Source organism: Haematobia irritans, chromosome 4, assembly GCF_050003625.1.
Source record: "Haematobia irritans isolate KBUSLIRL chromosome 4, ASM5000362v1, whole genome shotgun sequence".
Classification (NCBI taxonomy): domain Eukaryota; kingdom Metazoa; phylum Arthropoda; class Insecta; order Diptera; family Muscidae; genus Haematobia; species Haematobia irritans.
In genome coordinates, this window is record NC_134400.1 from 34,316,837 (window position 1) to 34,329,156 (window position 12,320).

At 33.0% G+C, this 12,320-nt stretch overlaps 1 protein-coding gene across 1 annotated transcript; it reads right to left on the minus strand.

The window, feature by feature from the left end:
* Positions 1–10,905: 10,905 nt before the first annotated feature.
* LOC142236055 (uncharacterized) lies at positions 10,906–11,603 on the minus strand. Its single transcript, XM_075307315.1, has one exon. The coding sequence runs from the start codon at positions 11,519–11,521 to the stop codon at positions 11,219–11,221; it is 303 nt and encodes a 100-aa protein (XP_075163430.1). The 5' UTR covers positions 11,522–11,603; the 3' UTR covers positions 10,906–11,218.
* Positions 11,604–12,320: the final 717 nt, after the last annotated feature.

The following is a 12,320-nucleotide window of genomic DNA, read 5'->3' on the forward strand; positions in this document are numbered from 1 at the left end:
TGGCCAAATTTAGAAAAATCGGGCGGTACATATATATGGGAGCTATAGCTAAATCTGAACCGATTTGGATGAAATTTGGCAGACTTGAAGGGCGATGGAAAAGATTACCTTTTGCCAAATTTGGTGACGATCCGTTTGAAAAAACGCGCAATGTGACCCCATTTGTCGAAATCGGGCGATACATATATATGGGAGCTATATCTAAATTTGATCCGATTTCTTCCAAATTGTGGCCAAAAAACTTCCTGTACCAAATTTCATCAAAATCGATTAATAATTGCGACCGGAATCCTGTGAACAACAAATACATGGACAGACGGACGGACGGACGGACACCAAGCGCTAGATCGACTCAGGAGGTGATTCTGAGTCGATTGGTATATATTTTATGGGGTCTAACATCAATATTTCTGGTAGGCACATTTTTTGGCCGATCAAACTTATTATACCCTGACCACTATGTGGTTTAGTGTATAAAAATATTTTAGTTCATTCGTGCTAAGAAGTATTCAATCCATTCAATTCTATTTTATTAAGCGAACTGCCTAAAAATTTGAGAATAACAATTCGAAAATTGCCGAGAAGTATTTATTTTTGTCATTACAAGTAAGTCATTATAACTCACCGCAATGTAATGCAACGTGTAATGACAGCTTTACTCCTGGTAATGCCAATTGTAATGAGTTGTGGTTACCTAGTTTTTGCTGGGTATGTTTGTAACACCTAGAAGGAGACGAGATAGACACATGGTGTCTTTGGCAATAATGCTCAGGGTGGGTCCCTGAGTCGATATAACCATGTCCGTCTGTCCGTCCGTCTGTCTGTGAACATATTTTTGTGATCAAAGTCTAGGTCGCAATTTAAGTCCAATCGCCTTCAAATTTGGCACATGTTCCTAATTTGGGTCAGAATAGAACCCTATTGATTTTGGAAGAAATCGGTTCAGATTTAGATATAGCTCCCATATATATCTTTCGCCCGATATGTACTAATATGGACCCAGCAGTTAGAGTTTTATACTGATTTGCTTGAAATTTTGTACAAACATAACACTTAGTCGTATAGTCAAGTGTGAAAAATTTTATTGAAATCGGTTCAGATTTAGATATAGCTCCCATATATATCTTTCGCCCGATATGGACTTATATGGCCCCAGAAGCCAGATTTTTGGCCAAATTTGGTTGAAATTTTGCACTACAATTAGTAGTATAGTCAAGTGTGCAAAATTTGATTGAAATCGGTTCAGATTTAGATATAGCTCCCATATATATCTTTCGCCCGATATGGACTAATATGGTCCTAAAAGCCAGAGTTTTGACCCAATTTGGTTGAAATTTTGCACAGGGAGTAGATTTAGTATTGTAGCTATGCGTGCCGAATTTGGTTGAAATCGATTCAGATTTAGATATAGCTCCCATATATATCTTTCGCCCGATATGGACTAATATGGTCCTAGAAGCCAGAGTTTTGGCCCAATTTGTTTGAAATTTTGCACTAGGAGTAAAATTAGTAGTGCAGTGAAGTGTGCAAAATTTGATTGAAATCGGTTCAGATTTAGATATAGCTCCCATATATAGCTTTATAGTCCATAATCATATATAGCCCCCATATAAACCGATCCCGAGATTTGGTTTTGGAGCCTCTTGGAGGAGTAAATTTCCTCCGAGTCAGTTGAAATTTGGTACATTGTGCTAGTATATGGCCGTTAACAACCATGCCTAACTAGGTCCATATCGGTCTATAGTTATATATAGCCCTCAGATAAATCGATCCTCAATCACACAAAAATTGGTCCATATCAAGGTCATAATTGTATATAGCCCCCATATAAGCGACCCCCATATTTCAATTCTGGCTCCCTACGTACCGTGCAAAAGTCCATATTGATTCGTAATTATTTGTAGACTTACATACATTTTTTTCTAATATATACCACGTGTGGACTAAATCACAATTTAGAAAACGATTTAAGATACCACAACCCAGGTAATTCGATTGTGTATAACAGTCTTTCGTAGAAGTTTCTACGCAATCCATGGTGGAGGGTACATAAGATTCGGCCTACTTGTTTTTTACTAACATTGTGTTCCAACCTAGTGCATTAGCCGACTTAAATTTTGAGTCTATAGATTTTGTAGAAGTCTATCAAATTCTGTCCAGATCGAGTGATATTGTATTGAATGTATGTATTTGGGACAAACCTTTATGTATAGCACACAAGACATTTGACGGATGTGATATGGTATCGAAAATTTAGATCTACAAAGTGGTGTAGGGTATAATATAGTCGGCCCCGCCCGACTTTAGACTTTCCTTACTTGTTTTTTTTTCTATAGAAGGTTTGCCAAAATTTTATTTCTATAGAAAATTTTGTTAAAAGTTTTATTTCTGTAGAAAATTTTGTCATCATTTTATTTCTATAGAAAATTTTGTTAACCTTTAATTTCTACAGAAAACTTTGTCAAAATTTTATTTCTATAGAAAATTTTGTTTAAAGTTTATTTCTGTAGAAATTTTATCAAAATTTTATTTCTGTAGAAAATTTGTCAAAATTTTATGTCTATAGGAAATTTTGTCTAAATTTTATTTCTATAGGAAATTTTGTCTAAATTTTATTCCTATAGAAAAATTTGTCTAAATGTGATTTCTATAGAAAATTTTGTCAAAATTTTATTTCTATAGAATTTTTTTTTTGTTGCTTTAGCAGTAAATAATTTGCTTGGCATTTGGGGTAAATTTCCCAGTGTGCCCACCAATTTAGTTTTACCACAATATATTTTGTTTTGTTTTTTTGTTTCCTGGTCATTATCATTTGTTTGGGTCTTATTAAGTGTGCTATTATCGCTATGCAAGGAAAAAAAAAAACGAAACCAAAAAATCATAAAATCTGGAAGCACTTGAACTTTGAGTCCTAAATGCATTTTAAGCTCATATATGTGCTAAATATGAAATCCCAATGCATGCTGTAAACATATTCCTGACATATGTTATGTTTGGAATAATCCACCATTGAGTCTAATATCTTGCCAACACATTTGGCAATAAGAATTTTACAGGCAGAAAATTGAAACTGAAGTTGAAGTGAAAAAGATTGTTTTCATTTTTTGGGCAAATTGGAATATTTTCTTGGGATTCTTTTCAAAAAGACATATGTGAGTAATAGCCCATCATTTGAAAATGAAGGGGGTAGAGTAAACGGCAATGTTTTCATTCGAGCCATTTGAAATTTTGCACCCGCGATACAAAATTCGAAAATCTAACCTTTTTTGATATTTTTAAAATTCTTCTAATTGACTTTTGGTGAAGAAAAAGTCCTGAAGTCCACTTTGGTTTAAAAGGGAAATATGATGCAAATAGTCTAGAACTGTCCTTAGGTAAGATTCCCTGGCATTATTCTCTCCTTCTTTGATTACACATTACGTTGATATGTCCCTAAACTAACCCCCAATGAAATCCTTACGACTATGCTCTCTTTAGTTTCCCATTTTATTAAAGGATGTTGTTAGTATGCCTTGAGGTGTTTGTGTTCAACACCAACACCCACCACAAGGCCCAGTTTTTTTTTTACATCTAGTGTGTCACTTTATGAGTTTTAATCTTTATTTCTTTGTTGGTTTTATGAGGAAAATCTTCTTTTGATCTTTACTTGTGTATTATTCAGTCAGTTATTTAATCTGGTCTTTTATGTTTTTTTTTTTCTATGGTAAATTCTGCGAATTTTTGGGCATTAATATGTCTTCTATTGCTCACGTGTGTCTTTGTTTTTCACTTTGAAGATTTCTCCTTAAAAAAAAAAACAATATTTGTCTTCGAAAATAAAGAATTAGATAATTTTTTGTTTTTTAGAATTAGTTGTTCAAATGAAAATATTTTATTTTCTCTTCAAACGAGCCGCTCAATTTTCTAGCAAATTTTGTCCCAAAAAAATTAGTGTGTTCATACTTTTGTAAAGAAAACAAATTTGGAAATTATTTGTAAGAGCACGTACCATTTTCGGAAGAATTTTTTTTGTTGGCTTGGATTGTTTTATTTGCTTCAATTTCATGAATAATTAAAAGACGGCCATAGTGCTGCAAAATGTGCTCCTTTTATTAATATAGAAAACGTTTGGGACAAGTTGTGACTGCTGGACTATCACAGATCTGGTACCGAAGCTTCAATTTATCTTATTTTCTAAATTATCATATAAAGTAAAACCTCTCTGAAGTGGACACCTACACTGAAAAAAAGCATACTCGGTTCCAAAGATTTTGTCTTTACTTTAAAAAATTTGGTATTGATTCCGAGCCAAAGAAGCGGAGAATACAAGAAAGGATACTTTTAAGACACAATTCTCTTTTAAATTTAGGTTTTGTGTACTTGCTTCTAGGAAGAAAATTTTAATTTTTCGCTTTCTCAGCTTTTTTTCTTCATATGCTATCAAAGTCCTTTAAAAACGAGTTAACGGCAACTTTATTTTCCAAATTAGGACTCGACTTCCAGTAGAAATTATGCTATGTTTGAAGTAAAAAACTTCTTTAAAATAAAGTTTTCAAAAACATGTCCTATATTTGAACGATTTTTTGCTTTGTAGTCAAGATGCAAAAAGACAACAAATTTAAAGACAATTTCATTAAATTTAAAGAATTTTTCTGAATTATTAAAGTCAAGTTGACCTTAGCCTATAAATTTTTTCTTTCATGTTAAGATACCCATTTTTAAGTCAAATCACTTAATTATAAGGACAATATGACTTCATTGAAAAATTTATCGACTTTTGGACAAGTAAAATAACTTTATTTTAGAGAAATGCGTGTTCTATGCAAAGCAAAATTTGTATTCGTATTTTAAAGACAGGAAATCTTTGACCTCACGACAATATTTTTTTCAGTGTACAGTCGACTAAAATTTGGCCACAATGGCCTAAGGTCGCTCCCCGCCCAAGAGTACCATGGACCATGGGGTTAAAATAAATGCCGAATATTTTAGGGAAAATGTCTTGAAGACAGTATTAAGACCTGGGACAGAAAAACATATCGGTTACAGACCACGGACATTCCAACAGGACTCAGAAGATCGAACTAAGCAGGCGTCAACAAAAAATGACTTTAAAAGGAGGTTCTTTGCTTAGGTTATAATGGCCACCACAATCCCCGGCCAAAATGCCGCAGAGCGATATCCGTCTGCCTGTCTATCTGTTCATTTACTTTTTCGTGCGAAGTACAGCACGCATATTAAGTCCGATCGTCTTCAAATCGGGCTCAGAGACAATCCCAATTAATTTTGCAAAGTAAATAGAAAATAGATTAGATATAGATATAGCTGCCATATATATTCATCAGCGATCTGGTCATAATTGAAAATTTGTCGATGTTTTTCGATTCTCATGAATAAATGCCTCAATGTTGTCTTCCACTCACGGTCGCCATTCGTACCAAAATATAATCTACCAAAAATTTATGAAATTATAACCAAAAATCTACCAAATTAAAAAATAACATTTTTAACATTATTGATCAGATTTTTGTTCAAATTTCATTTCTATAAAAAATTTTATCAAACTTTTTCTTATTGAAAATTTTGTCAAAATTTTATTTTTACAGAAAATTCTGACAAAATTTTATTCTTATAGAAAATGTTGAAAAAATTTTATTTCTATAGAAAATTTTGTCAAAATTTTATTTCTATTGAAAATTTTGTCAAAATTTTATTTCTATCGAAAATTTTGTAAAAATTTTACTTCTATAGAATATTTTGTCAACATATTATTCTTATGGAAAATTTTGTTAAATTTTTATTTCTATAGAAAATTTTGTCAAAATTTTATTTTTATAAAATAGTTTTGTCAAAATTTTATTTCTATACAAAATTTTATCAATATTGTATTTCTATAGAAAATGTTATTCAAATTTTTATTTCTAAACTATTATTAAGAAAAAAAATTAGTTAATTTTAGAAAGTTTAGATTATTTATAAAAAAAAATGAACTAAACAGTATTACAAACGCTAACATTACACCGATATCACAAAAATAAGTAAATATTTTGCGACAAAGAAAATCAAGAAAATTTATTAGACACAAATAATTTTTTCACTTAAAAAAATCTAGTTTGAAGGAAAAACATTGGAGTTCAAAATTGCAATAATATCTTTAATGCCATACGAAAATTTTTGTAGTAAAACTTACAAATTTAAAGAAATAATACACTATTTTGTGAGAAGTACGAATTTAGTAAATGTTTATGCTTCATTTGTGCATAATTTTTTCTCATTTTTTACAGCAACGTACGCAAAAAATTATTAGAGTAAAGGAAACTTTTTCCAAAACATAATACTTCCATGAACTAAAATAAAGTTAAATTGGCCTTAGTGAAATAGAGGGTTCACTTTTTTTGAGTGTACCAAAAAAAAAAAAACTTTTCTTCCCGTTAATCTGAACAACCTACATCCTATTTTTAAAATAATCAAGAAATAGTTCTAACTCAAGTCCACCAATCCCATACTATATCGTAATAACATCTCTTACGTGTTGCAATCCAATATCCTTAATCTGAAATCTATTATTCGGAACAAAAGATGTATTAAAAAATGTATCGAATTATCTGATCGAACTTCAATTTGTTCCTTTTGTTCGTGTATCGAGGATATAAAGTAATTGTTAAATCTACTTTCTCATCATACCTGATTATAGGTTCCCCCTCCGCATTACAAAGATTGATTTTCCTTTCTTTCATTTCACCCAATGGCTTATTTATGAAACTCCATGATTTTCTAGAATTAAGACCAACTTTTTGTAAACTATTCGCATAGTAATTAATTCTACAAACTCTTGAAAAAAAAAATGTATAACCTTGCTTAACCTTTTGAAAATTTTATTTCTATAGAAAGTTTTGTTAAAATTTTATTTCTATAGAAAATTTTGTCAAAATTTTTTTTCTATAGAATATTATGTCAAAATTTTATTTCTATAGAAAATTATTTCAACGTTTTATTTCTATAGAAAATTTTGGCAAAATTTTATTTCTATAGAAATTTTTGTCAAACTTATAATTAAGTACATTTTGTATAGAAGTAACATTTTGACAAAATTTTCTATAGAAATAAAATTTTGAGAAAATTTTCAATAAAAATAAAATTTTGACAACATTCTCTATAGAATTAAAATTTTGACAGCATTTTCTATAGAAATATAATTTTGCCACAATTTTCTATAGGAATAAAATTTTGACAAAATTTTCCATAAAACTAAAATTTTGACAAAATTTTCTATAGAAATAAAATTTTCCTTCGTTTTGTTTTGTTATTGTTGGTTTTGTTCTTTAAGCATTGCTGTTTTTTTTATTTTCAGCTTAAAACCATACATTGACTAAACTACAAGTGTAGCTTAACCAATTCTGGACCACTTCGTGCAGGGTTGTTAGAGACCATATAGTAACACCACGTTCCAAATTTCAACCGGATCGGATGAATTTTGTTCCTCCAAGATGCTCCGGAGGACAAATCTGGGGATCGGTTTATATGGGGGCTATATATAATTATGGACCGATATGGACCAATTCGGGCATGGTTATTAGCGGCCATATACTAACACCACGTTGCAAATTTCAACCGGGTCGGATGAATTTTGCTTCTCCAAGAGGCTCCGGAGGTCAAATCTGGGGATTGGTTTATATGGGGGCTATATATAATTATGGACCGATATGGACCAATTTTTCCATGGTTGTTGGAGACCACATACTAACACCACGTTCCAAATTTCAACCGGATCGGATGAATTTTGCTCCTCCAAGAGGATCCGGAGGACAAATCTGGGGATCGGTTTATATGGGGGCTATATATAATTATGGACCGATATGGACCAATTCGAGCATGGTTATTAGCGGCCATATACTAACACCACGTTGCAAATTTCAACCGGGTCGGATGAATTTTGCTTCTCCAAGAGGCTCCGGAGGTCAAATCTGGGGATTGGTTTATATGGGGGCTATATATAATTATGGACCGATATGGACCAATTTTTCCATGGTTGTTGGAGACCACATACTAACACCACGTCCGGAGCCTCTTGGAAGACCAAAATTCATCTGATTCAGTTGAAATTTGGTACGTGGTGTTACTATATGGTCTCTAACAACCATGCTCGAATTGGTCCATATCGGTCCATAATTATATATAGCCCCCATATAAACCGATCCCCAGATTTGTCCTCCGGATCCTCTTGGAGGAGCAAAATTCATCCGATCCGGTTGAAATTTGGTACGTGGTGGTAGTATATGATATTTAACAAACATGCCAAAAGTGGTCCATATCAGTCCGTAATTATATATATCCCCTATATAAACCGATCCCTATATTTGACCTCCGGTGGCTTTTAGAGAAGCAAAATTCATCCGATCTGGTTGATATTTGGTACGTGGTGGTAGTATATGATATTTAACAACCATGCCAATAGTGGTCCATATCAGTCCATAATCATATATAGCCCCCATATAAACCGGTCCCGAGATTTAGGTTTTGAGCCCCTTGGAGGAGCCAATTTCATCCGAGTCATTGTGCTATAGACCGATATGGACTTAGTTAGGCATGGTTGTTAACGGCCATATACTAGGCCGTTAACAACCATGCCTAACTAAGTCCATATCGGTCTATAGTTATATATAGCCCTCAGATAAATCGACCCCAATCACAAAAAAATTGGTTCATATCAAGTTCATAATTGTATATAGCCCCCATATAAGCGACCCCCATATTTCAATTCTGGCTCTCTACGTACCATGTAAAAGTCCATATCGATTCGTAATTATTTGTAGACTTACGTATACATACCTTTTTTGTCTAATATATACCACGTATGGACTAACTCACAATTTAGAAAACGATGTTAAGAAGTTTTAAGATACCACAACCCAAGTAATTCGATTGTCGATGACAGTCTTTCGTAGAAGTTTCTACGCAATCCATGGTGGAGGGTACATAAGATTCGGCCTGGCTGAACTTACGGCCGTATATACTTGTTATTTATAGATTTTTATTTACTTTAAAAAATTCTGTCTTACTACAAGGATAACATATACGACTTTGATTGAGGGACGACAATTTCAACGAATTGAATGCTAAATTTAATGGAAAAAATTAAAGCAATTACAATTAAAGTTTTCTTATTTAAAAAAAGGCCCTAATGTTGTATAAATTGAGGATCCTAAAATTTACTTGCCATATCCTTCGTATTAGGTCATTTTGTTAGTGTACCCGAATAAAGACCAATTCAAACAAGTATATACGGCCGTAAGTTCGGCCAGGCCGAAGCTTATGTACCCTCCATCATGGATTGCGTAGAAACTTCTTCTAAACACTGCCACCCACAATCGAATTACTTAAGTTGCGGTAACGCTTGCCGATGGCAAGGTATCTTAAAACCTCCTAACACCATCTTCTAAATTGTATGTAAGTCCATACGTGGTATATATTAAATCAAAAAAGATCGATCCAATACGTATATAATTCAGTTTGACAAAGTAGACATAAAATTTTTACAAAAATTTCTACAGAAATAAAATTTTAACAAAATTTTCTATAGAAATAAAATTTTCACAAACTTTTCTATAGAAATAAAAATTTTCACAAAATTTTCTATAGAAAGAAAATTTTGACAAAAATGTCTACAGAAATAAAATTTTAACAAAATTTTCTATAGAAATAAACTTTTGACAAAATTTTCTATAGAAATAAAATCTTGGTAGATTATGTTTGGCTCGAGTGGCAACCATGATTATGAACCGAATAAAATTTGAACAAAATTTTCTATAAAAATAAAATTTTGACAAAATTTTCTATAGAAATAAAATTTTGGTAGATTATTTTTGGCTATAGTGGCAACCATGATTATGAACCGATATGAACCAATTTTTGTGTGATTGGACCAATTTTGGTATGGTTGTTAGCGACCATCGGATGAATTTTGCTCCTCCAAGAGGCTCCGGAGGTCAAATCTGGAGAACGTTTTATATGGGGGCTATATATAATTATGGACCGATATGGACCAATTTTTGCACGGTTGCTAGAGACCATATACCAATACCATGTACCAAATTTGAGCCGGATCGGATGAAATTTGCTTCTCTTAGAGGCTCCGCAACCCAAATCTGGGGATCGGTTTATATGTGCGCTATATATAATTATGGACCGATGTTGACCAATTTTTGCACGGTCGCTAGAGACCATATACCAATACCATGTACGAAATTTCAGCCGGATCGGATGAAATTTGCTTCTCTTTGAGGCTCCGCAAGCCAAATCTGGGGATCGGTTTATATGGGGGCTATATATAATTATGGACCGATGTCGACCAATTTTTGCATGATTGTTAGAGACCATATACTAACACCATGTACCAAATTTCAGCCGGATCGGATTAAATATGCTTCTCTTAGAGGCTCCACAAGCCAAATCTGGGGATCGGTTTATATGGGGGCTATATATAATTATGAACCGATGTGGACCAATTTTTGCATGGTTGTTAGAGACCATATACCAACACCATGTACCAAATTTCAACCGGATCGGATGAAATATGCTTCTGTTAGAGGCTCCACAAGCCAAATCTGAGGGTCCCTTTATATGGGGGCTATACGTAAAAGTGGACCGATATGGCCCATTTTCAATACCATCCGACCTACATCGATAACAACTACTTGTGCCAAGTTTCAAGTCGATAGCTTGTTTCGTTCGGAAGTTAGCGTGATTTCAACAGACGGACGGACGGACGGACGGACATGCTTAGATCGACTCAGAATTTCACCACGACCCAGAATATATATACTTTATGGGGTCTTAGAGCAATATTTCGATGTGTTACAAACGGAATGACAAAGTTAATATACCCCCATCCTACGATGGAGGGTATAAAAAGAAAAGACATAAGAAATATATAGTTTTTTGTAAATAATTTATTATTTTTAAATAAATATTTTTGTTTTTCAAATACATTGTTTTTAATTCTCTTAAATAGAATAGCACAATATTTCAGTGCTAATGCTAACCATTTTGACTGCTCTAAGCAGGATCCTAAATTCCTCCCATATTTATGATACTGTTGTTGGATCGCTGTGCTGGATCAGCACGAGAACCTTATGGATGCTGAAGCTGGAATACCCGCCAAATCTAAAGTAAACACCTTAAAAGATGAATGCTTGATGAAACGCCATAAAAAAATCCAAAAAGATTTCATTAGTTGTTCAGCTTAGAGTTCTTCTTGTTGTTGGTTACTGATAAACGAGTCTTCGAGTTGTTCATTGAGCCAGTTGTGATGCTCCTCTTCGGTCATGCAACCCAAAATGACAACAGGAATATATTTAATTGGTGTACTGGTTACCTTCAAACCACTGCCGGGAATGGTGATTTCTTTTTTGCTATTAAAGATAATTTTGCGTACTGTCTTCAGAAGTTTCTTCATACTGGAAGCTGGAGTCAATGATGACTTATCGAGACTTTTACTGATGCCAGTAGAGTTGAAGCTGTTGGAATTATTATAAACGCAAGCCATTTCAATGGATTCTTTTTTTTTTTATTTGTTGTCAGTGAATGTTAACGCTGAAAGACTAAGGTCTTGAATGATACTATCCTTGGCAGCAAGGAGTGGTATTTATACTCGTCCTGCCAAATCCTTGCTACTCTTATCATCTCCCTATCTCTCTCTCTTGCTTTGGTAATATTTAAGAGTTGCTGTTTCACTTGCTCCTTGATGTCAGGTCCATTTAGTTTAGTTTTTGGAATTCTACCTGCTTGTCATATCATTGGTTTTTTTGTATGGATATTTTGTTGTCCTCTTTACTAAGTTGTATCAGCAAACATTAAGGGTTTTGAAAATTCCTTTACCTTTTTTGTGTAATCTTTCGATTTTGTTTTTAGGATCCTTTTGTGTTCATACTCTCCCTACGGCTTAACGGCAAAGCAAAAAAAGATTTATCTTTTTTATTTCGTTTGTATTTTATGATTTCTGGTTTTGGTTTCTACCTGCTTTGTGAAAGATTGTTTTTTCTCTTTGGGGTCTTGAAAGATTTTTTTTTGTTGGCTTTAGGGTTATAACAATATATTGTGAAATATTTTTCAATGACACTTTAAGCACTTGATGTTTTTTATGATGCGTTTTAGTGAAGTACTGGAAAAATGGAATCTGAAAGGGCTTCCTATGATGAGGGCCCATACCCCATTCGGTCCGTGGACCATTTTTACATCCATACAAAATTTTGTCAAAATTTTATTTCTCTAGAAAATTTGGTCAAAATTTTATTTCTTTAGAAATAAAGTTTTATTTCTCTAAAAAATTTTTGTCAAAATTTTAT

What these genes read in the sequence shown, in the direction of transcription:
- LOC142236055 (XM_075307315.1), bottom strand. Translation starts at nt 11,521, where the DNA reads ATGGCTTGCGTTTATAATAATTCCAACAGCTTCAACTCTACTGGCATC.